This window comes from Megascapheus bottae, chromosome 15 (assembly GCF_031878675.1).
Source record: "Megascapheus bottae isolate mThoBot1 chromosome 15, mThoBot2.hap1, whole genome shotgun sequence".
NCBI classification, from domain to species: Eukaryota; Metazoa; Chordata; class Mammalia; order Rodentia; family Geomyidae; genus Megascapheus; species Megascapheus bottae.
The window spans coordinates 36,766,737-36,791,512 of record NC_143523.1 but is presented as its reverse complement, the minus strand read 5'-3'; the positions used below and the strand labels follow the sequence as shown (position 1 = coordinate 36,791,512).

The following is a 24,776-nucleotide window of genomic DNA, read 5'->3' as shown; positions in this document are numbered from 1 at the left end:
TGCGCTGGACGCTTCCCGGGCGGCGGCGCGTCTCCGGCCAGGCTAACCTGTGGCTGCTGTTTTGACCCCCATCCCCATCCCCCCTTCCACCGCCCCACGAAACTTTCATTCTTCTAACTCCATCCCAAGCTTCTCAGTCAAGCACTTGGCTCGCTCGGAAGACACGATCGCGCGTGGATGCGTGGAACAGACCGAGGGGTGTGGGTGGGTGTGGGGGGGGACGCACGCGCGCGCGCACCGCGAGCGGAAGAAGGGGCCGCCAGCTGGAGCCCCGCTGACCTCTCCACGTGTCCGCCGCACCTGTGGGGCCGGTGGGGCACTCGGTTTCCTTTGGCTTCCCCAGGAGCTGTGGGGCGAGCCCGGAAGAGGCTGGGCAGCTGTGGGTTGTAGATAAGAGGAGGTTGGGGGGGGAGGTTCCCCCAGTCTCCGAACACGTGCGGCTCCAGGGTAGCCGAGCCAGGCCCGGCTTCATCGCACCCCACGCTCGGCTCGGTGCCCGCGCCACTTGCAAACCTGCGGGGCGGTCGCCAGGCGGCGACGGGCGGGTCCCCAGATCTTCTTGGCATTGCTTTATTTATTTATTTTGCAAGGCGGCCTCGCGAGCGCGCCAGGCCTGGGTTGGAGCGAGCCCCAGTGCAGTACTGCCCGAGCCCGGGCGGGGTCTCTGTTCTCTGGCAGAGGAGGTCCCTTGGCAGCGGGAAGCTCCCTCTCTTTCTCTCGCCGCCGCTCCGAGTCTGCGCCCTGGTGCCAGGCTCCCCAGCTCCGCGGCGCTCCTCTGTGCTCGCCCGGCGCCCACTCATTCGCAGCCCAGCCTTCGCGGCCGCCGCCTCCCCGCTCCTCCTCCGCCTCCTCCTCCTTCTCTACCGCCTTCTCCCCTAGCCCGCCGCGGCCATGGCGGACAGCGCCAGCGAGAGCGACACGGACGGGGCTGGGGGCAACAGCAGCAGCTCGGCCGCCATGCAGTCGTCCTGCTCGGCGACCTCGGGCGGCGGCGGCGGCAGTGGCGGCGTCGGGGGCGGCGGCGGCGGCGGTGGAAAGTCGGGGGGCATTGTCATCTCGCCGTTCCGCCTGGAGGAGCTCACCAACCGCCTGGCCTCGCTGCAGCAGGAGAACAAGGTGCTGAAGATCGAGCTGGAGACCTACAAACTCAAGTGCAAGGCGCTGCAGGAGGAGAACCGCGACCTGCGCAAAGCCAGCGTGACCATCGTGAGTACCGCCGCCGCCGCCCCCCTCCTTCTCCCGTGGGGGGGGCGCGTGGGGCGCGCCGCAGCCCCGAGACCCGCCACCCCCGAGCTCCCCCACTCTCCGGCCAGCGCACCCCCCCCCACCGCGGGAGATCCGCCCTCGGGGGGAGGGGTGAAGGAGGCGTCTCTCCCGGGGCCACGCGGGTCTGTCTGTCCTTCCAGTGCATATATGTGTGTGTGGGGGGGGGTCCGAGACCCCCGCGGGGTGCCGGAGCAGGCTCTTGGGGAAATAGTTTAACCCCCCGCCCCTTTTCGCCTCTAGGGAGGAGGCCCCTCCCGGGCAGGGCTGAAGGCCGGCGGCGTGGCTGGTTTGGGGGGACGGGGTGGGACGTGTGCAGCCCTCATCTGCTTGAGAAAGGTGGGGGGGGGTGCGGTGAGGGTGCTGGGTGTACGTGGTGGGGTGCGCGGCTGATCAGGTACCCAGCTGGCCCCAGGGCGCAGCTGAGCCGGATCGCCTGGGGAGGGGGCGAGAGAGTGGTCTGGAATCCGGGAAGTAGATCTTATTTTTATTTAATTTTTTGAATTTTCTTTTGGCTGAGATCCGGAGAGAAGGGCGGGTACAGGTCCGTAGCTCCCACCTGGGTTGGAAGTCCCTTCCTTCTAGTGGGGAGGGTGGGCGGTAGAGAGCTAGGAGCCGCTGCATCTTCTGCGGATTCCCCACAAGGTTGGGGCTCCAAGCGGGATGGAAGGTGGCCGTTTGTGGTGACTTTGCTTGCTGAGCCAAGGATGTTATGTGTGTTTGGCTTCCCTGACGGAGTGGGAGTTGGAGGAGTATCTTGCTTATGAGTGCAGATACTAGAGGAGAACTGGCCATCTGTTCTCTGTTTCTACCTGGCCCCAGGAGGCTCCTCCAGAAGAGAGGGTAAGATGAGGTCTGAGCTCTCTGGCCTGCTGTAGCCACGTTGAGAAAAGGCCCCTACAGCGGTGATGAGGCGAAACAGCAGAAAAAGTACACTGTGTGCTCTCACCTAACATCCCTGCCAGCTCCTCATCATTAACATGCAGAATCCCTGCACAGACAACCCTATTCAGATCAAAACAGTTTCCCAGCCAGCAGCAGAGAAGAAAATGTCAAAAAATCAAGGAGGATGAATTGCCACATCTGCCGCTTAGACCAAGCCTTCAGATGGGAAAGAGGGATCCGTTTAGGATGGGTCATGGATCATCAGTAGGACAAACTTAAGTCTCTAGTGAAGGTGTGTGTGTGTGTGTGTGTATATATATATATATATATATATATTTATATATATGTTTCCCTATGATGGCTGCTAGAGATCTAGATGGCATACTTTGTATAGATAGCAGATTTTGCCATCAGACTTTTCAGCCTAAATAGCAAATGATTATGGAAAGACAGCTTGCATGCTCAGAATCAGTGCTGGTGAATGGAACTGGACCAACATTCATGAATACGTAAAGTTTTCTTTTGGTAGGAAAGGAGAGGAATTTGCAGAGGCAGTCACTTCTAAACCTCTAGCTTTCTTGACTGACTCCTGAGTGAAGTTTGAGAAAAAGAAGTGATGTTGTGTGGAAGGCCAGTTATTTAAGGCTTGAGTTGCAAACGAGGTTAGCCTCCTGGAGATTGTGAACCATGGAAAGTAGTAAAACTTAATGAAATCTCTAGCTAGCTTATTGTATGCAGTAAGCTAGCAATTCTGGCTGGTTTTGTTTGCTTGCTTGGTGGGGAGGGGATGGAAGGGTGACATGTCTTGAAAGGGTTATCTGTTTGACCCTTTGACCATATTATAAGTAGGTTTGTAAATGGTACACAAAAAAGTTGGCTTTGCAGGGACAAATATGTTCATTCCTGGTGTTTAAGTTCAAAAGCCTTCTGGATATTTGACTTGACTGAATAAACGGTTCATTTCATAGCACTTATATGCAATTAAAACCAACATCCAACCAAATGTACTTGATGGAATGTTGTGTGACCTTACTGAGTAGATTTTCTTTTTGTTTTCCTTGGTGCCAGAACTGGGGCTTGCACTCAGGGCTTGAACATTTTCCCTGAGCTTTTTTGCACTCTATCATCACTTGAGCTACAGCTCTACTTCTGGCTTTTTTTTTTTTTTTTTTTTGCTTAATTGGAGATAGGAGCCTAATGAACTTTACTGCTCTGGCTGTCTTTTAACTGCAATCCTCAGATCTCAGCTACTTGAGTAGTTCAGATTACTGGAATAAGTCACAGGCGGCCAGTTAGGTTATTTTTTTTATTGGTACTTGCTTTGGGTCTTGCACTTAGGGCCTGGGTGCTGTCCCTGAGTTTTTCTGCTTAAGACTAGCACTTTGAGCCACTGAACCACTTCTGACTTTACTTTTTTCTCTTTTGTAATTAATTGGCATTGAGTCTCACAGACTTGCTTGCTTAGCGTTGGCCTTGAACCATCATCCTCAGATCTTAGCCTCCTGAGTAGATTTTACTGATCAATTAAATGAATACTTTGATAAAGTTTTCCCACTTTAGTTTGATGGAAAGATAGCACTGTAATCCTATTACCTGTCATCCTGTCTTGTATTAGTATGTCTAATTATGATACTAACATTCATATTAATGAGTACCAGCGATGGTTATTGAATGGCATTCCAATTGCCTCACACATAACCTTTCAGTCATACTTTGGAATAAAATATTTGTTTGGTTTTCTTTTCCCTCCCTCCCTGGCTTGAACTTAGGACCTTGCACTTTGCTGGGTTCTACAGTTGGTGCTCTACTACTTGAGAAAGCTTTTTGCCCAGCTCTTTGCTGGTTAAACAGAGATGGAGTGTCAAGCTCATTTCTACTTGAGCTGGCTTCAAACTGCCTCAGCTTCTTAAATAGCTAGGATTATAGGTAAGAGCCACTGGTGCCTTGGCTTTTTTGTTCTTCTTTGAATAGATTTTATTTTCTAGGAAAGATTTAGCTTCATAGCAAAAATAAACATAAGGCTCAAAGATTTCCCATATCACCCCTCTCTCTTCCAGGCACAGCCACCCTTACCTTACTGCCCCACCATGTGCATTTGTCACAGTTGAGGAACCTACACTGACACATTATCACCCAAAGTCTGTAGTTTATATTGGGGTTTTCTCTTGCATTTGTGTATTCTCTGGGTTTGAACAGATGTGTAAGGACCTGTATCTACCATTAGATTGTTATACAGAATGATTTCATTCCGCTTACAATCCTCTGTGTTCTACCCATTCATTTCCATCTCCTCCCCTGGCAGCTGCTGACCTGATCACCCTCTTTGCCGTTTTTTACCTTCTCAGAAGGTCACAGTTGGACTGCTATGCAGCTCTTTTACATTGGTTTCTTTGACTCAGTAGTGTGCTTTTCCTCCGTGTTCACTTCCATGGCTTAGCTTAGTTGTTTCTTTTGGTGCTAAAGAACATTGCCTTGTTTGGATCGGATCTAACCTTTTATCCATTTACATTCTGAAGAACATCCCAGCCTGCTTTTATGTTTTGGCAGTTAAAAAACAGATGTAAACATTCACCTGCAGGTTTTTGTCAGAACAACAAGATTTCAGTTGCTTTGGGTAAACACCCAGGAGCAGAGTTGTTGTATTGTTTGGTAAGAATATATTTATCTTTGTAAGAAATTGCCAGGATGTCTTCCAAAGTGGCTGGACCATTCTGCATTCCTTCAACAGTGAAGAAGTGTTGCTCTTTCACATTCAGTTTGTTGAGCACTGGGTGCTGTCAGTATCCTGGATTTTGGCTTTGTTATTAGGTATGCAATCATAGCTGTTTGCTGAGGCACTTTTTTTCTAGGCAAGTCCAAAGGCCAGCAGAAGTTCTGGCCAATGGTCTTCTTCAGTATAGAAGAGCTTCCTCTGATCAAGTTGCTGGTTTCACATATGGCTCTGCATTTCTAGCATTTGGGTAGTACTGGTAACATCTGTGGAGAAGAATCAAGGCCTCTTATCCATATTTGCAGTGCTGAGAGCATCTGGGAAGTAGAGTTGTTCTTCCTGCCAGTGCAATACGAGTTATTGGAGGCTTAGAGGTAGAAGAGAATGTTTTGAGTGATTATCCAATTTTACCCATTAAACCATCAGTGGAACCAGGCTGATGATTATAGGTCACAATTTGTTTTTTAGGAGTAGAGAAAATAAACAACAAAAAAATAAAAACAAATGCTTAGTCATCCTGTAGAGTAACCTTTACATGTTAGACCAGATCCATCTGGCCTCCTGCATGTAAGAATGCGGCGTGGACTGTCTGCTGGCATGCAGCAGCAGTGATAGAGGGTAGGTAGGCCCTGCCAAGGTGAGGAAATGCAGTCGTGAGGAGCAATTGGATGCCTGCAAACTTTCCAACCAGTTACTGGTATTTCCAGTGTGAAAGCAGGGCCTTGATGGTTCTCTAAGATGTGTGTCTTTTACATTCAGACCTTTTGGTGTGTGTTTGGTTTGGAAATTGTAGCTTATGGTAAATCACTAGAATTTAAGTGTCTTTTTCTGATTATAAATCCTTCCTGGGCCAGGAGCTTGGCCTAGTGATAGAGTGCTTGCCTAGCATGCACAAAGACCCCGGTTCGGTTCCTCGGTACCACATACATAGAAAAAGCCAGAAATGGTGCTGTGGCTCAAGTGGCAGAGTGCTAGCCTTGAGTAAAAAGCCCAAGGACAGAGCTCAGGCCCTGAGTTCAAGCCCCAGGATTGGCACACAAACAAATCCTTTCTATAGAAGTTTGGGGAAATACAGAAATGCTAAAGTATTTTTGAAGTCTGCGGCAGTAGGAAATTGTGTTGGTGTGGCATGTGGCATGATTACAAAGTATGACTGTTTTAAACACCAATTATGTAATGGCTTCTTTCACCAGTAAAAGACATCCTATAGTTGCTGTTGTTTATTTTGGATTAGTTACTCTGGAAGCCTAATACGTTATTTTCCATTTTTAATATTTGACAGATTCTGAAGTTGTCAGATGGACATTCCCTTGTAAAGAGATGTGGTGTCTTTTTTTTTTCCTCTTCTGTAGAGCCAAAAAAAAAATATTCATTAGATTCTTACGGAAAAATCCAACTTTAGACATAACCTTGAAGAAAACATGACCTCACAGTTATCTCTTAACTGTACACAAGTCTTCTTAAAGAGGCCTTTCTCTTACGTATTTTTCCCTTCACTTAGCTTTTTATATTTGTGGATGCTTTGTATGTTTTGTATGTTTAATCTGTTTGATTTTAATTTACCAGTCACACTAGACAAAATTGCCCCAAACTTTAAGGAGATCATATGGTATCTTGCAGCACTCACCTGATACATATTTGCTATATATGAAGAATAATTAAGGGATCCACAGTATCTGATATTTTTGCAGTCAAAAGAGACTAGTCTAAAGGCAGTCTTAAGTAGCTGTTGCTCCCTTAAGAGTTGTGGACTGGCCTGATTGCCCTCTGGAGTCAGGAAAACTCTATTTTACTACACTCTGTATGACCAGCCTCTGAGCAACTTGCTTGTGGATTTAGCCATGTGTGTTCTCTGTTAAGCTTGCACTTACCAGAATTTCAGAAGGCTCTTCTGTGGTGTGCCCCTGCCTTTAAAAATTCCTCCCTACTGCTTCCCTTCTTTCTGCCTTGAAATTGTGGTAGGCGTCACTGCTTCCTCAACCCTACCCAGTTTGTCTGACTCTGCTTCCTTAGCCACACACTGAGTATATGCCATCATTTAGGTCCCTTCACCTCTACACAGATCTTCCTTAGTAGATGTGGAAGTCCTTTTTGGAGGAAGAATCTTCCCTGGCTTCGGGCTGGGGGTGGTAGTGGTTCTTATATTGGCTGTGGAGGCATCATGTGTATCTGAAAATATGTGTACCGTGTAGTCTTTTTCCTGAGATGGAAGATGCTAATACTGTCACTTACACCTGGTCACTGCCCTGACATCTTGCCCATAGCTGGCTGAGCAGACTGTATTAAAGAGTGGATACACTGTATACTTGGGGGACCCCTGCAATTAGTGTGTGCCCTAAACTCTTGCTTTCTGGCCATGGGTGATGTGGTAGGTTACCTTGTAGCATATACCTGGATATTTCCTGATACATTTCATGTGAAAGGGGAAAAGATCTCTTAGGTTCATCTTTCCAAGAGATTCTGAACAAGATTTTGGAAGTGTTTATATTCAGATTTGCTATGAACATTTCCAGATGTTTCCTGTGGTTTTCTGTAGTGTTGGAACATCCCACACATTGATGCAGATACAGAGAATCTGGGTCTCTGGGACAGTATCTGAAAACAAGATGGTTGAACATGAATCTTGGTAGATGTTCACAAGTGACTTTCAGAGTAGAGGAGAAGGGCTGTTGATTCAATCTGGGATTTGCGTTCTTTATGGATTCACCTCTTGTAAATTTTGCCCATAAATTTTATACCCAAAGATGCTAATCCCCGAATTTAAACTGCAGCAAGATTGTTCAAGCATAAAAAAAGAATCATCATCCTTGGCCCTTCTGCATAACTTTTTCCTTGGTGGGTGGGTGTTATCTTTGATTTTCAATCACAGTGTGGTTGCTTTTAGATGTATTGAATTATTGACAGAGTTGGTATATCCTCACAGGGTCAATAAGTTCCTTCTTGTTTGTGATTGCAATTTTCTTGACAGAAACATGTAACTCTGGGAACTGTTTGTTGTCATCAGGATCTTGGAGTGTTGTTAACTTACAGATTCGTCCTGCTTTCTCAAGACTGTCCGAGTTTTGTCTTTGCTGGCTGTAAAACCCATGGCTATGAAGATGAACTTTTCATAAATTGCGAACATCACTTCATAAATTCTTTTAGAAATAATAATTCTTAAAAGGAGGAGGTGTTGAATAAACAATGTGATTAATGGTTACTTAGAATTCCCCTGTACTTTTCTCTAGATCCCATATATGATATATATTTATTATAGTTATTTGCTTTTGGATTTGAACTTCTGGCGTCTGAGACACCCATTCAGGACCTTTTTCACTTTAGTTATTTTTTTGGATAATCCTGTGGTTTTGCTTGGTGCTAGCCTGGACTTGAATATTCACACTTCCTTTGTGGCTAGGGGATAGGTGTGTGTAACCATGGAATGTTATTTTCTTTTTTGCCAGTCCTGGGCTTGAGCTCAGGACCTGAGCACTGTCCTTGGAATTTCTCAAGGCTAGAGCTCTACCACTTGAGCGTCAGCACCACCTTTGGCTTTTTTCTATGTATGTGATACCGTGGAATCAAACCTGGGTCTTTGTGTATGCTAGGCAAGCACTCTACCACAAGGCCAAACTCCCAGCCCCAGGAATGTATTTTAGAGAATCGAATTTGTAATGCTGATTTGATTTGTTTTAATGTGAGAAAATTTCCGCAAGCCCCTCCTACCCAATTTCTCTGCTTCCTTAGGCTGAAAAGGTATGTAATAAATATTGTCTTAATGACAAAAGATTCTGCTTCAAGGTTCTTACTGTATGTCAGAGGCTCAGAAGTATTCAGAGGGGTGTAAGGGTTCTTCCAGTAGTGGAGCAAAGTGTATGCCTGACTGATTTAGCTAGCCAGCAGACTTGTAGACACTTTAGCAAAGAGATAATTGTCCTTTTCTCTAGCCCAGGGATCTGATAACCAGCACCCCAAAGAAGCAGGGAAGGAAGTTAAAGAGTTCTGTAGGGCCTTTGAAGCTGGGTAGCTGTACCTTTGCCTTTTGAAATGAAATTTTTGTCTGAGTGAATACCTTGAAGGAAAACAATGTGTCATACTCACTCACCGTTTAATGGGCTTGTAGTTTATTTTGTAAGTCAGTGATGGGAGAGCTATTGCTCAATTTATCTTATGCTGAGGTGGCACAGGGAGGTGTTTGTTTGTTTAAAATTTTCATCTGTATATGGTGGTGGTTGAAAATAAATGCCATTGATGTTTTAATTTCATAATTTGCATCAGTCAGCAGATTGAAATGATCTAGGTGGTTTTCCCTCTGTTTTTGTATTTTGGGGCCCGCCTACAGTCCTTTCACGGAATAGTGTTGGAGGACTGACTTCCTCAAGTTTTAGTCCAAAACTATATGAAAACAAAGGCTTTTTAGGGTAAAATTCATTGGAGATAGGAGTTTATGGGTAATTGTGAATTTCAGCCCATTAGGAAAAAACCAGTGCTGATAGATTGACTAATATTCAGGGCCTCTGTTCCAGATCAGTCCAGCCTCTCAGGGCACCAGGTGTGGCCAAAGGTAGCTGCTTAATCCCCAAGGGCATCTCAGGGCACTAAGGATCAAATGAGGCCACTGGGTAATAAGAAGCTGAGATGGGCTGTTTAGCCAATCGTAGGTTAGGATTCAAAACTGTTTTCCATAGAGAGAAAGAGGAAATGAAAGAATGAGAACAGCATGGATATGGGTGAGCTGAAGGAAGTTCTTAGAAGTCTAGTTACTTGCAGGATACACTTCATGTGAAGGAGATACCTTGAATTGTTGGAGGTGCTAAAAGATGGGTCCAGAAAACAGTATATTATGTTTGGCGTTTAATATATAAATAACTCCTCTATTCATGCAGTTATTTTCATGTTAGTGGTGAGCTACTTTTCAAGTATCCTACTATAACAATTTTTTTTTCCATGTCCTGGGCTTGAACTTAGAGCCAGGGCAATCTTCTTGAGTTCTTTTGCTCAAGGCTAGCACTCTTCCACTTTGAGCCTTAACTCCATTTCCAGTTTTCTAGTGGTTAGTTGGAGATAAAAAAGTAATTGGGGACATTCCTGCCCAGGCTGGCTTTGAACCATGATTATCAGATCTCAACCTCCTGAGTAGCTAGTATTACAGGTATGAGCTATAGCAATTCTTTTAAGCTCGCTTGCTTGCTTGCTTGCTTCCTTCCTTCCTTCCTTCCTTCCTTCCTTCCTTCCTTCCTTCCTTCCTTCCTTCCTTCCTTCCTTCCTTCCTTCCTGTGCTGGGGGTGAGAGGGAGGTTCTTTGCTTGACAGGCTTTGATTTATCCAAACAAGAGATATTTGCTGACTCAAAACATTGTGTCTGCTTCATTTAGTAGCTCTGAATTATAGATTCGGTAGATTTGGAGGAAAACAGTTGACAAGATAATTTTAATGTGCTTGTTACTCAAACTGGACCATTGTAAGCATACACTCCATAAAGTTGATACTTGACCTTCATAAGATTCAAATTACCATTTGAAGGGCTGTGTGTGTGTTTAAACTATACAAGCTGTTTAACACTGTTTTAAGCCACAAATGCCTAGAGTTCCTTATGGAGAAATGAATCTTAGGTAACTAGAGAAGGGAACCAGTGATGGTTTTTTGTTGTTGTTGTTGTTTTTTTAAGTTATTTTTGTTACTGTAGTGAGATACAAATAATTTACCATTTTTGCCACTTTTAAGTGTGATTGCATCATGAAGTAGATTCACAGTGCATCACCAGAAATACTTTTGGGGTTTTTTTTTGGTGGGGGGCATTAATTAACATTACTTAAAAACAATTACTTGAACAGTTCCCTTCTGTTTCACTTAAACAGTTCTTTTCTGCTTTGCCTCATAATGTCTGTTCCCTACTGGCTTTTTGGTCGCTTTTACTTCCAAAAGAAAAACTAGACTGTGATCTACAAAAACATCTAGCTGTCTTTAGTTGAAGTTATAAATAGGGATACAGTGTTTCAATACAAAGGCTGTGTTGATATTTTGCTGTAAGTTAAATTTTTATTATCTATTGACTGCCCTGCATTTGATTCTTCTAATTTCTATCATGCAATAAACTTGTATACTCCCCCTCCTCTGGGCTTCAGGCCTGATGCACTTAACTTGTATTGAGTGTGAACATCTGGAGAAAGGATTTTGCCTCAATTTCTCACCTATGACTGTTGATTCCCTTCCCCACCCCCCTTTTGGGGAGTGGGAGTGGGAGTGGTAAGAAAGTGTTCTATGCATTGAATTTTCTTTTTCTTGTGTTCTGGTACTGGGGTTTGAACTCTGGGCCTGAGTGCTATCCCACAGCCTTTTCATTCTAAGCTAGTGCTCTACCCCTTGAGGCAAAGCTCCACTTCTGGCATATCTTTTTTTTTTTTTTTTCCCCTCTCTCCTGTAATTGCTAACAAGGGTCCCATGGATTTTCCTACCTGGGCTAGCTTCCAACCAAGATGATCACGTCTCAGCTCAGCCTCCTGAGTAGGAGGTTAGCATTGAATTTTCTTGATAGCATTTTTAATAAGCCATAGTATAAGGAAGGGTAAAAGAAAAAATAAGTGTACAGTACTTTTACTCAACCAGCACTGTCTCACTTCCAAATGTTTTTGTGTTGCTATGATAACAGCTAGTGTTTATCTGTGCTCAATGTGGGTTAGGCACTGTTGGAAGAGGTTTTCATCCGTTCTCTCATTTAATCCTCAGCGTAATCCTGTGTGGTTAGAACCAGTTATCTCTTGCTCTAAACTTGCAACTTTAAGTGTGGAGGTTGCTCATTTGGTCTGAGGGCCCATACTTTTTCAGGTTATCAGGTGGGGATGGAGATGGGACCTAGGTCTAGCTTCAGAACATGAGCCTAGGCAACACAGCATGTAGAGGGTGTAGGGTAACTTAATGCAAGGGCTGTTTTATCTTGATTTGGTGTAGCCATTTTCCTCCTGGTGATTTTTCTTTTCTTTTTTTTTACAGTTAGGACAGTGAAGGCTCCTTCACTGTCATAGAAATTCCCAGGATACTTAGCCTAAGGGGGGTTGTCAGGGTAGCAGACTCTTGACTTGGAAAGCAGCAACCTATGTATGTGGATGACAGTCTACTCCCATTTCTGGCCCTACTGTCCTTCAGTGTTGGATCATGGTTCCTCCGCTCCTGCACCTTGTCCTCATGCATTGTTACCTCTGCTCATGAATATCCATCTGGAGATTCCCTGTCCCCAAGATGGACTGGAATTAGTTTATACATTTATTTTTATGTTTATAGCATCTACTTAAGTCTGATCAACATGTTAGGAGTGTTTGTTTTTTGCCAGTCCTGAGGCTTGAGCTCAGGGTCTGAGCACTGTCCTTGGGTTTTCTCAAGGGTGGAGCTCTACCATTTGAGCCATAGCACCACTTCTGGCTTTTTCTATGTATGTGGTACCAAGGAATAGAACTCGGGGTCTTTGTGCATGCTAGGCAAGCACTTTTACCACTAGGCCAAACTCCTGGCCCACAAGTATTTTTCTTTACCTTCCCTAACAAATATGTTCAATACCTGTCAATGTCAGGCAATATGTCTCTATGAAACAGTTGGTAGAGACACTGCTGGTAGCGCTGATGGTGAGTCCTGACTCAAACCAGGAGTGAGTCCACAGTCAGAAAGCTTGCTGTGGAAGGAACAGAATATTTTAGCAAGATGTGAAGTATACACTGGAGTTCATAGAGAAGAAGGGGCTGGGGGTGGTACTGGCTTGTAGGCAGGCATACTCAGGCAGTGCAGAGGGAAATTAGGTTTGGGAGGAAATAGAGCCTAGCAGTGACTTGTGTGTGGACTCTTGTCCTGGCTTATCAACATAAGGTGAAAAGAAGATAAGTGAACAGGGGAGCATTTTCACCTTTAAAAATCTACTGTGGCTGTTTTAATACAAACACTGTTATGTTTTTTTTTTTTCCCCTCTGAGTTTTTGGAAGACAGCTACGTTGTCATTTATCATCCACACAGTGACCTGAACCAGTTGCATATTGTGATCTTACTTTACAGTTCACAGCACTTTATGTTCAGGAGCGAATTTAAAGTTCAGGACTGAATGAAAGCCTCACAACAACTTCTTGTGATCTTTGTCATCACAGAGGAAAAAATAACAGAAGGAGTCCAGGCAGTCATTCAAAGAATCCATTGCATGGTAGTCTGGGGACTTGGATGCAGGCGGTTTCACTGACAGCGCACGGCAACTGGCATTGAAAGACCCTGTTCTAAAATTGAACATGATGACAACAGGGGATTAACCAAAGTGGTGCAAAGCAAAAGAAAAAAAGGAATAACTTCACACAGTACATTACCCTGTGTCTTGTATATACGTTTATGGGATTTAGGGAAAAGAAGGGGAATAATAGCATGATGAGATAAAGGGCAGAGGGTGAACCAATGCAACAGCCATACTCAGACACTATTTTGGAAATGAACTTTACAATTTGGATGGGGTGGGAAGTAGAGTGCAGGGAAGGGAAAGTGGGAGAAAACAAGGGAGGGGGTAACAATGTTAAACAAGAAATGTATTCTATAACTAACCCCCCTGTACATCACCTTCACAATAAAATAAAACAAATGAAAATAAAAATCACACACACAAAAAGACCATGTTCTCTGAAGGATCATTTCTGCCTCCCTGCAACCTTAACCTAGCGGTTGTTCAATAAAGTTTGTGAAATTTATTTTGGGAAGTGTTGAGGTTTACCCTCCCATAAACTCTTGAATGGAGTGTAATATACTCTAAAATGTACAGACTTTAAATGTACAAATTTATTGAAGAGCTTAATGGATTTTAAAGTGAATTTGCCAGTGTAAGCACCATGCATCGTAGGATATAGGTATTAGTACATCCCTTTACCCCCACTGGTAGTTGAAGCAGAAGATCACCATGTTAGGACTTGCTTTGCTTTGGGAATGTCGTATAATTGCAGTTAATACAGAGCATTTCATGTGCAGGCTTCTTTGCATTGTCTTGGTTGAAAGACATCCAGAGTGGCATCCAGAGATGGTTACTCAGAATCTTAGCGCCTAGGTTATAACAGCAGTCTATAGCATTGGTGTCTATTTTTTTTTTCTTTTTTTTTGCCAGTCCTGGGGCTTGAACTCAGGGCCTGGTCACTGTCCTTGGACACTTTTTGTTCAAGGCTAGCATTCTGCCATTTGAGCCACAACGCCACTTCTGGCTTTTTCTGTGTATGTGGTACTGAGGAATCGAACTCAGGGCTTCGTGTATGTTAGGCAAGCACTCTACTACTAGGCTACATTCCTGGCCCTGTCAAGGTCTATTTTACTTCGAATACTCTGTCCCTTTGTTTTGAGGCAAAATGAAATCACAGACATTTTTCTTTGTAGGAAATAATTTTAAAGGTGATTAGTGGCTATGTTGTCCTCACACTTTCTCTTGTCCAGAGGACATTTCAGAGCAATCCTGCTCTTGGTAATACTGAACAATTATGGTAGAAAAATAATCTCTTGAAAGCCAAGAGGTAAAACACTAAGATGCCTATAGACCTCAGACTATCACAACCTAGCTTCTCTGGCCCCTGGGGCTGCCTGGGAACTTGGCTGAGTCCCTAGTGTTTGCTGAGCCAGAGTGGTTGTGAACAAGGCTGCAGGAGCTAAGTTCATGTTCTAAAAGATTTTTTTCCCCCTGTAGATGTGTTGTAGAGCTCTTTCCATTGTCTCTTGAAAAAGAAGTTAAAAGGTACCTTTCCCCTGTTTCCTGACTTGAACAACAGGGCTGCTAAATGGTGTCAGTGTGTCAGAAAAGCCTGACAGGTGACTTTTGACCCTGTGTGATAAGGGTACAGATGCCAGAAGATGGACTTTGAGGGGTGACACCTTAGTGTAACTTGTACTTAGCTGCTGGTGTGAAGAACAGAAATGTTTGAAACAGACTGACTTTGTAGGCTTGTGGGACACAGATGGAAAGACAGACAACTGTCCCAAGTTCGGGGCCAGCTGAAGGTGGATCGGAGCATTGTTTTCTGTTGCAGGGGACTCTTCAGATGACTGGTTTTCTTCCTGTCTCTGAATTTGTCGCTAGCAGTGACATTGGCAGCTGCTGTTTTGGGGACATTTTCGGTTGAGGAACTTGTTTTTCACCAGGCCCTGGATTTGATTTTATTGGCCTCATGTGAAGGAAGATGTTGGGGAAGGTAAGAAAGGCCGAAGTGCTCACTGTCTTGAGTCAGACATTTATCTTGCACAGGCTATAAACAGATCATGGGCTAGTATCCTGAACCTAATAATGCTGGGACCTTTCTTGCAGTTGTCTTTCTTTAGTGTTGCGGGACTCTTAGAGCCTTTGGTTTCTATCCTCTTCTTTCCCAGGCCACTTGTCTGCATGCTGTCCTGGTGAACTTTTTTCTTTTTCTTTTTTCTTATTTTTTTTTCAGGAAAGGAAGATTAGCCTAATGACAGTAATCCCTTACTCAGTTGCCTCCTACTTGGCTCAGAGCCTTGTAGCCCTGGGTCACTGGGACCTGCTAGGTAATGGGAATTCACTTGGTATCAGAGAGAGAAAGTAGGCTTTATTGCTTTCTTTAAGTGTGGCTTACTCGTTCAAGTCACATCTATAGTTTTCACTGCTTTTGTTTTTACCAGTAAAATACAAGAGTATTTTATGAACTGCCTTTGTTTTTTTTAATCAGTATAAGAATAGTAGCTTGTTTTCTGTTTATATTTTTATTCATCTTTGTTTCCAGTTCTATAGTATGAACTCAGGGCTTCACATTTGCTAGCAAGTGCAGGTGATGTAGCCTTCCAGCCACAACTCTAGCTTCTGACTTGATGCTTGTGTTGCTGGTTAACACCTTCTATTAGGATATTTGTGTGACTTATTCCTCTCTGCAGTCTTATTCATTAACTCTGATTTTCTACCGTAGTACTTTGGGGGAGAATGGGATATGCTATGGAGAGACCTGGAAATTAGGTAGTTATTTCCAATGTGAACCAATAAAAACAGGATGCATGGTCTTACTTAAGCTTTAGAAAAAAGATGTAATTTAGTGTCCCAAATGTTGTATGGAACATACATACAGCTAAAGATTATTTGTTATTTTACCAGAACTTCAAGTTTAATTAGGCATCTGGCATTTTATCTGGCAGCCCTAATCACTGCAACACATAGGTTACACAGTTCTGCTGTATCCTAGGGCAGCTTATCTGATCTCTAAGCCACTTTGTTTTCTTGAAAACAGGATCATGCTATCTTAGCTCTCCTGGTTTGTGGATGAAATGTGACTTGAGGAAGTCCTTAGTAAGCATTCTATATGGGGCTTCCTTTTTCCTATCTAGTGATGGAGTCTTTTTGGCCTGTGTTCTTGTATTACCTTTCTTCCTCCCTTGTGGACCTGAGGTCAGGTTGTTGCTAGAAGAAGGTTGCCATTTTGGAAGAAGCAGCCAACCCAGTGTTCTCTTCATAATGTGTTCTTGAATCTTTTCCAGATAGCATCTGTTTTTCCACCATCACCCCTTTATCACCCTCTTGGAGAGACAAGACCTAAAAGACTTAGGTGTCTCCCTTTCCTTGGCCACAAGCTACCAATCCAGTTGTGTCATTCTGGCCTCCTTCCTGAGCCTGTGATGGTACAGAATGAATTGGATTCCCTTGACCTCTCATTGAATGTAGGTCCAGCCATCAATCACATATCCTTTTGGGACCTCATTTTTTCTATTCAGTGTACTGAGGCATGATTAAGAAATTGGAAGTTACGTCTGGCAACCTGCGTGTGCCCCATACGTGAATAGTTTGGCTTCTTAGAGCCAATAGTCCTTATTCTTGTAGGTGGCATGTATCTCTGCTGCTTCTCCTTTGAGCCTACAGTTTCACACACTTCTGGCTATGAGGGCAATTAAACGGGAGCCCCCTGGGAGTATGCTGCAGATAAGAACAGAGGAAGCTAATGTGCACTAGCTTGAGTTAGACCTTGAAACAGAACTGTGGGGTATAGTTACTGCAACTTCGTAGACCCAAACTGCTGAGTTTTCAAGAAATGAGATTGTCAGGGTCATTTACCTGGGCAATAATGGGTCAGGGAGCCTGGCATTGGAGCCTCTGTTTTGAACCAGTTTTATTTCTGTGACTCTACAGCTGTGGGAGTCTGTGAAATGCCTTGCTGGGATTCGGACTCTTCTGTTTCATTGAGAATTACTCCAAGTGCTTGCCCTGTGGGCTTAGGCAGTTGCTCTAATTTTTTTTATCTGTATAGTAAATCTTCCCTTAGAAGAATCTTTCTGTCCCTTAATTATGTTTCCCAAAGTTTGTTTTCTTACAGCTTTCCTCTAACTTTTTTAGGTTAGGAAATATTTGACTATTTAAGGTTTTGGTTGCCTGTTAATGTCAGTAATAAGCTGGAGAGAGACAGAGAATGATTAATCACTGAGTGCTCCCCCGACCCAAGGCCCAGGAGCCTTGTGACTGCAGTGAAGGGGCGCTGAGAGGGTTGGAAAATCAGGTGGAGAGCTGTGACTTAACTGCCCTGGGTGAGTGAAGATGTCAGTGTATCCTTGAGGATGCACACAGGGAAACAGAAACCAGGAGGAGTAAGAGGGAAGTAGGCAGTCCCAAGGGCCTGGCCACCCAGCCTTTGAGAAGCCAGAGGAGGGAGGGAGGGAGACAGTCAGACAGCCAGACAGCCCAGGGGTTGCAGTAGCAGGATAGTACTCTCATGCCTCCTCTGAAGGAGGAAGAGGGGAGGGGGTTGAGTTCACCCAAGGAAGCTGAAACCATGGTGGACCTTGGAAAATGGAGAAATACACCCACACCCTAGATTCTTCCTACTACTTTCCTGGTCTATACTAGTAGTATCTTTCTTTTTTTCTGGTGGGTCAGACAGACCTAGTACTGGCCCAGGAAGAAATGAAAATAGAATGACTGTGTGACCTGGGTAGTTGTCACTCATCAGGTGGCAGATTGTTAGAGGACTTGTAGGTTTTTATTCTCTCAGGAGGACATGAGTAAAGGACATGCCAGAGAGAAGGGAGAGAGTGGATGGAGGTAGAGCAGTGTGAAGGAGTAGGCTGCTGCCAGAGCATCCCATGTAGCTCTCAATAATGGCTGGAGAGCTTTCTTGTCCCTCTTTTCTCTTGTAGAAGCCTCTCTGAGAGGATTCTTCCCCTCAATGTCCACATTGGTCATTTATGGTTGATAATGTGGGAACACAGGAAATGTCCAGTGTGAGGCTCTGCACTTGAATATCTTCCAGGTCAGCTGCTGGTGGTTTTAACAAGTTGGAATGCTCCAGCCCCACTGGAAGGGAGTTGATAGAAAAGAAGTTTTGAGTGTGTGTATGTAGGTGTGCATATGTGTTCATGCATGTGTGCAAGCCCTAGTACTGAGGGCTTGAACTTAGGATCTGGCACTGTCTTTTAGCATTTTTTCCTCAATATGGTGGGCCATACCTATTTCAATTGGAGTTAAGAGTTTCATGCCCAGCTGTGTTCAAATTAGAATCCTCAGATCTCAGCCTTCTGAGTAGCTAAGATTTTAGGTGTGAGCCACTGGCACTGGGCTGTTGAACAGTTAACACGTGATGAGCGAATGGCCTCTGGATCTGTAATGGCATCAAAGCTTCATCTTGAGATGCTGCTGCCCCAGCAGGAAAAGCCATCTTAATATCTGGTGCATGATCACACTGTTAGAATGTGATTTTCACATCCCCCACTGGGAAATTTGTTTTGAAGATAATAGCTGCTTTTGCATACTTCTTTTTTTCTTTTTAATCATGGAAAATTTCAAGTGTACACCACAGTTGAGTAAATCTACAGACTGACACGTTCCTCAGTTCCTAATATAGGATCAATCTTGAAATAGTTTTACCCATAAACAATTCAATTTGCATCTCTCATAGGAATTTCATAACCTCTATACCATTATCACACTTAAAAAAATTCAACAGTATTTCCCCTAGTAATTTTGTGTGTTAGAAGTAAGCAGCATAGGCTTTTATGGGCCTAATTGGGTTACCCTTGCTTCCTCCTCCTCCTGGGAGAATTGACTTGTGTGCCCTGAGGTACTGTCCCTGGTTTAACTCACCCTTCTTCCCGGAGCTGTTGACAGCAGGCTTTGGGACCTTTTACCTGCAGTTCTGCTTCCCCAGTAGCAGTTTTTCAAGTATTCAGGTCATCCTGGCTCAGCCTTCCTTAAGGCATGTCAGCTGGTGTCCCAGCTCCTGTATGAATTTAAGTGTCACTTGGAGTGTGTGGGGCCAGGAACTTGACTTGTAGCTCTCCAGTCAATAAATAAATAAATCTGAAACAAGGCATTTTTATACAGTCTTCCCTGAAAGCTTTTACTTGAGAAATGTGTGATGGGCCGCTTGGGGAAAACCATTCCCTGGGAATCTAGGCTGGCATCCGTGGCTTCCAGAAAGTCTGTCCAGGTATTAAATGTGAAGCCACAGGAAGCGGTGGGCAGTGCATGCAGACACAAGTCTCAAAGATGAAGACAGGTAGACCAACCAGCAGCAGTTTTTGCCCAGACTCCACTTCTGAAATCTGCAGGTTAGTGGCATCAGTTGGAGTAATTTCAGCTAAGTGATTCTTCACTGTGTCTCCAGCAAGTCTGGGGCAGAGGATGAATAATGAGGCCCTCACAATCAAAGAGGATCTTGTGCTTCCATCCAATGTTGCTGTTAGGAATAGTGCTAACAAATGAGACAGGTGGGTTAGAGGGTCTTCTCAGACCCAGGGTCTTTTCTCCATTGTGAGGGAGGAAATAGAGAGTGTTGGGAAATTGAGCACTTAAAAAAAACTCCCAAAATTCCTCAGTATGTATAAAATTAATTTGGACTTAGCAACACGTTTGAGTACTGCTAGTCTATGTACCTGCATTAATTTCCCATGAAGTTTGAAGTAATGTTGCTATTTAAAAACATTTGTTATTTGTTCGCCTAGTTACCTAATTTGTGATGTTTGGGATTGACCCCAGGACCTTGGGTTCAAGCTACCAAGCAACATCTCCAGTCCTCTTTTATTTTTTAGTTGGAATTTCTGAATAGGAAGGACATCATGTAATATCTCTCTGCCTTTCTTGGTGTGTGTATTGGCTTGTGTGTGTCCATTGTGGGTTTTGGGTGCTGTCCCTCAGTTTTTTCACTCCACATTCTCACTCCCACCCCTTTGGCTGGTTAATTGGAGATAAGAGTCTCATGGACTTCCCTGCTGAGGCTGGCTTTGAATCACTATCCACAAATCTCAGCATCCTGAGTAGTAGGATTACAGGTGTGAGTCACTGGCACCTGGCTCTTTCATCCCCTAAGATAATACTTTATTCTATGTACCCTCCATCCATTTAATCATATTTTCCTTATTGGTACACTAAACGCCTTATCGCCTTTTAATCATATACATTGTGATCTATTGTACAGCTTTGTGATCTATTGTACAGCTTTGTGATCTGTTGTACAGCTTTGTATACATTTAGTTTGTTTGCATTTAATTTGTTTGCAGTCCCACAGTGTCGAAGAAGCTTTGAACACAGATCTATTTTTTTTTCTTTTTTGCCAGTCTTGGGGCTTGAACTCAAGGCCCAGACACTGTCCCTAGGCTTCTTTTGCTCAAGGCCAGCACTTTATCACTTGAGTCACAGCACCACATCCGGCTTTTTCTGTTTATGCGATACTGAGGAATGGAACCCAGGGCTTCATGAATGCTAGCTAGACAAGCACTCTATCACTAGCTCCCGAGGGCGTAGTTCTTTAGCACTTATGTCACAGTCACTATTGATCCATTTCCTTACACAGGACTGACTGACTTGATCCTCACATCAGTCCTGTGAATTTACCAGTATTACTGTCCCTGTTTGACATACGAGAAACATGAGGCTTAGAGATGTTTGAGTGACTTGACTAGTCATACCCAGAGACTGGCTGAGCCCAAACAGTTAAGTTGTGGAATTCCTTCACTTGTGAGACTGACATCCTGGTAAATTCCAGAAGTTCCTGAGTGATTCAACTGTCCTACATATGTATACTTGGAATAAATGTTGCCCAAGTTCCTTTGCAGTGATTGTAGGATACATAAAAGGTACTTGTGGGCCCATGTTATATTCATACAGGGTTACAGAACTTTATCATACTTGGGAGTTTGCCAGTCTAGTTTATGAAAAATGTCTTCCTTGTAAGTCTGCACTTCTCGAGAGTAAAGAAGAATCTTACTATCTTTTGCATTTGTGAGAATGCTTTCTATTGCTTTTTCTATAATTGTCTAGTTCACATCCTTTCTTTGTCTAGTAGGACCTTGGTCTTAGCCACCTTTTTTTTTTTCTTTAAAGTACACTACATATCACTGTGTGATATACCCTTCCAATTTTGACTTGCAAAAATTTTTGCTTGTCATTTATGTTTTGACTTGGTTTTTGGTGTGCTTTCCCCCCCCTCTTTGGTCAGAAGTTTCTTTTGTGTTTTTAAAAGAATATGTATAACCTACAGGAAATATTGCTAAGATTTTCCTAGTAAATCTTTGATGTGTATTTACCTTTTCAACAGAAAAGTGGGACAAATTATGGCTTTATGACACATAGTGCATTTACGAGAGACTGTGGAGAAATCAAAAGAATAAATTTCTTTTAAATTTCCTTGAACTATTTGAACTCACAAGTGACCATGTAGATACATTAGGGTTGCCTCCTTCTCCCATCTCTGCCTATAGCAACAGTTTGTATTTTTGAACTGTATTGAATAGGGTACTGTATTGAATAGGGTACATCTCCTGTGACTAGCTGATCAGTTACTGGCTTGTTTGTATTCTGGTTACTATTATTGTAGAGTTTTCCTTCCTCCAGAACCTTCTTAAAAGGAGTCAAGTTTAATTGGCATTATTTATCCTGATCAGTTTCAGGCTCTGTTTATCTAATGGTTTTATTTTACTGTGTAGTATTTTCCATTTCTCCTGCTTAAAGATGGGTTTAAAGCTCTACTTTAATCTTCCACACTAGCCAGTCTTTATTCACCCCACAAGTATTATGGAGGATGTTCTGTGGCAAATAGTGCAGTACGGTTTGGAAACAGTCCCTTCCTTTCTTTTCTCATCAGGAAAGATAGTCATGGGACAACTCATCCCATAGTTATAGAATTAAAGTTGTAATTAACGCTTCAAAAGATATGCTGGTGGTTCTTAGAGGAACTGAGCACATTGGGGCAGCTGTAAAGAACTTCCTTAAAACAACATCTAGGCAGCCATCACATGTAATTTAAACAACAATTATGCAGAGGACTGGTACAGGAATGCTCTGAGACAGTTCAACAGGCTATGCAGAAAGCTTGAAGCCATTGATGCATGGCAGGTTTGGGGAACTGAAAGATGAATGTGGTTCAAGAGTTGGAGGTATATGGCTGGAGGAAGGATCTGGAAGGTGGGGCCAGATATGACTGGGCTCACAGTCATGAACCTTGAATTAGACCTGCATCTAACTTGAACAGCTGTGTGGGCCTATGTGCCTTTTAAATTAGAAATCATTTTTTGTTGTTGCTATTTGTAGGGTCTATACCAATGTAGAACTTCCCTTGAAAAAATTTACTACTTGACACTTCAGTTCATTCTTTTGTAATATATATGTGTATCAATAATAAGAATATAGCCTACACCTGTTTTTCTTTAGGTGGTACTAAGGAGGCTTGAACTTGGGGCCTTGAACTCTCGCTGACTCTGTTGCACTCAACAGAGTCTCTATCAAGTGAACCATACATCCACTTTTATATTTAATGATGATTAATTGTAGATCAGTCTCTTGTCTGCCTGGGCTGACTCCAAGCTGTGATCTTCAGATTTCAGTCTCCTGAGCAGCTAGTGGGATATGTTTGCTAGTAATTTTCATGCTTCAAGTTCAGGCTTGGAAAAAAGATGCAGTGCTTATAAAGTAAATCTCCAGACTTGGTGGGGCATTGAAGGAAGTGTTAATGGACTGAGAATATTTCCCAAATCAATACAACATGGATTTTTTTCTCTCCTTGTATCACATATCATGTATATAGCCTATTCTTTGCTTTCTCAATAAAATGAGAACATACTCTATGGGCTGTGCCTTTTCTCCTGTCTTAATTATTAGATTCTTAGAGGCTTATGTGCGAGATTCCTCACCTATCCTCAGAAGGGTTTATTGACATCTTAATGTGTTCAGGGAGCACTTTGACCTGCGTAGTAAGTGAATCATCAAAGCCTCTACACCCTTCCTCACTATAGCTTGTGCATTTTTGTGGTGTGGTACACTCTGAAATGACTCACATATACATTTTGAGTCTTAGCTGGCTATGTTCGCGTTGGAAAAGAAGCCTGGAAAGAAAGTCCATTAGCTGGAACTGCAAAGGAAGTAGACCAGCAATTGGAGTCAAACAGGTTAAGGTAAGTAGGAAGAAGCAGCTAATATTAGAGGGTTCAGATGTAGGGAGATTCTGTCTTGCATGGATCGGTCACCTGGAGAAAGCATATGGTGGTCAGGCTATCTAGGCAAGGGCTGCTTCTGTAGGGAGCACCAGGAACTCAGCAGGGCTTGCTTATCAGCGAGGTTGTCAGTAAGCTTGCTTGTCTCTTTCCTGTCCCAGGGCTGACTGATCTCTTTGCATGCCCAAAGATCTAAGTCTGTCGGTGAAGACAAGAGGAGTGTCCTACTGGCATTTTTCTCAGGACATTTCTGTATTCCTTCCCCCATCCCACTGTTATGCCATTCTGTGTGTCCCAGACCCCAAGCCTCTAGCTTTTAGCTACTCACTGCAATGATAGTATGAAACTCATGCTTATCTAACACAGCACACATAGCTCAATGTTCAAGCTACAGAAATACACGTATCTTCTATTATAAGGTGGTAGATTGAAAAAACAAATAATGATGTATTTTGAACTGAGGCCATATTAAACTGAAAGATACGTCTTGTTTATTTAGGACCCCAGTTTGCCTCTGTAAAGATCACTACTGTCCTCAGTTTGCATTTTTAAAGTTTGTTCTACATAAATTCTATGCAAATACAAATGTGTGCCTATGTCACTCCTTTAAAAGGTACCCAGGAGAGGACCAGGAGTTTAGCCTAGTGATAGAGTGCTTGCCTTGCATGCAGGAAGATCCGGGTTCAATTTCTAGGTACCACATACATAGGAAAAAGCCGGAAGTGGTGCTGTGGCTCAAGTGGTAGAGTGCTAGCCTTGAGGAAGTCCAAGGACAGTGCTCAGGCCCTGAGTTCAAGCCAGGACTGGGGGGGGGGGTGGAAGATACCCAGAAGAACATATGCTGTTGTATACACTCTGTTCTGTTTCTCCCCACCCCTTCCCATTTGAGGACACCTGATCTTATCTCTATCAGTGAGTCTAGAACTGTTGTATCATTTATTTTTTGTGTGTAGTCAGCAACAGCAGAAAGCAAAGGAACAAAGAAAATGTGGTTTTAGTTGCCAAATGCTTTTAGTCAAATCAGTAGCTATTGAGAGATCAGGATTGGCTGTGGAACTCTGTTAAAGACCTGTGCTTTGTTAGTTATGATCATTCCTTTGAGTCATATGAGAACACTTTGAAAAGTGTTGGAGAATGTTGGGAAATATGTTTAAATTTGGAGAGTTCTTTTTAAAAGTGAGCCTCTAGTTTTTGTTGTTGTTTTTATTTTGTTTTGTTGGTTTTTTTTTTTTTGTGCTACTGTAGTTTGAACTCAGAGCTTTGCGCTTGGTAAACAGATGTTCTATTTGAGTCTTACCTCCAGTTGTTTTGCTCTGGTTATTTATTTTTGCCAGTCCTGGGCTTGGGCTCAGGGCATGAGCCCTGTCTTTGGGATTTTCTCAAGGCTAGAGCTGGGTCTTCATGCATGCTACCATTAGGCCAAACTCCCAGCCCTGCCGTGGTTATTTTTGAGATGGTGTCTTGCTTCTTTACTCAGTCCTTCCTGGATCACTCTCCTTTGATTTTAGGCTTCCCATACTAGATGATGGGAT

The 24,776-nt window shown here is 43.5% G+C and overlaps 1 protein-coding gene across 1 annotated transcript in view; it reads left to right on the top strand.

Moving 5' to 3' along the window:
• The first annotated feature begins 740 nt into the window (after positions 1–740).
• Ccdc6 (coiled-coil domain containing 6) overlaps positions 741–24,776 on the top strand; it is a 97,023-nt gene continuing 72,987 nt past the window's right edge. Inside the window, exon 1 of the mRNA XM_090346379.1 lies at positions 741–1,206. Within this exon, the coding sequence (XP_090202505.1) occupies positions 892–1,206 (315 nt within the window). The 5' untranslated portion in view covers positions 741–891. The remainder of the gene's footprint in view (positions 1,207–24,776) is intronic.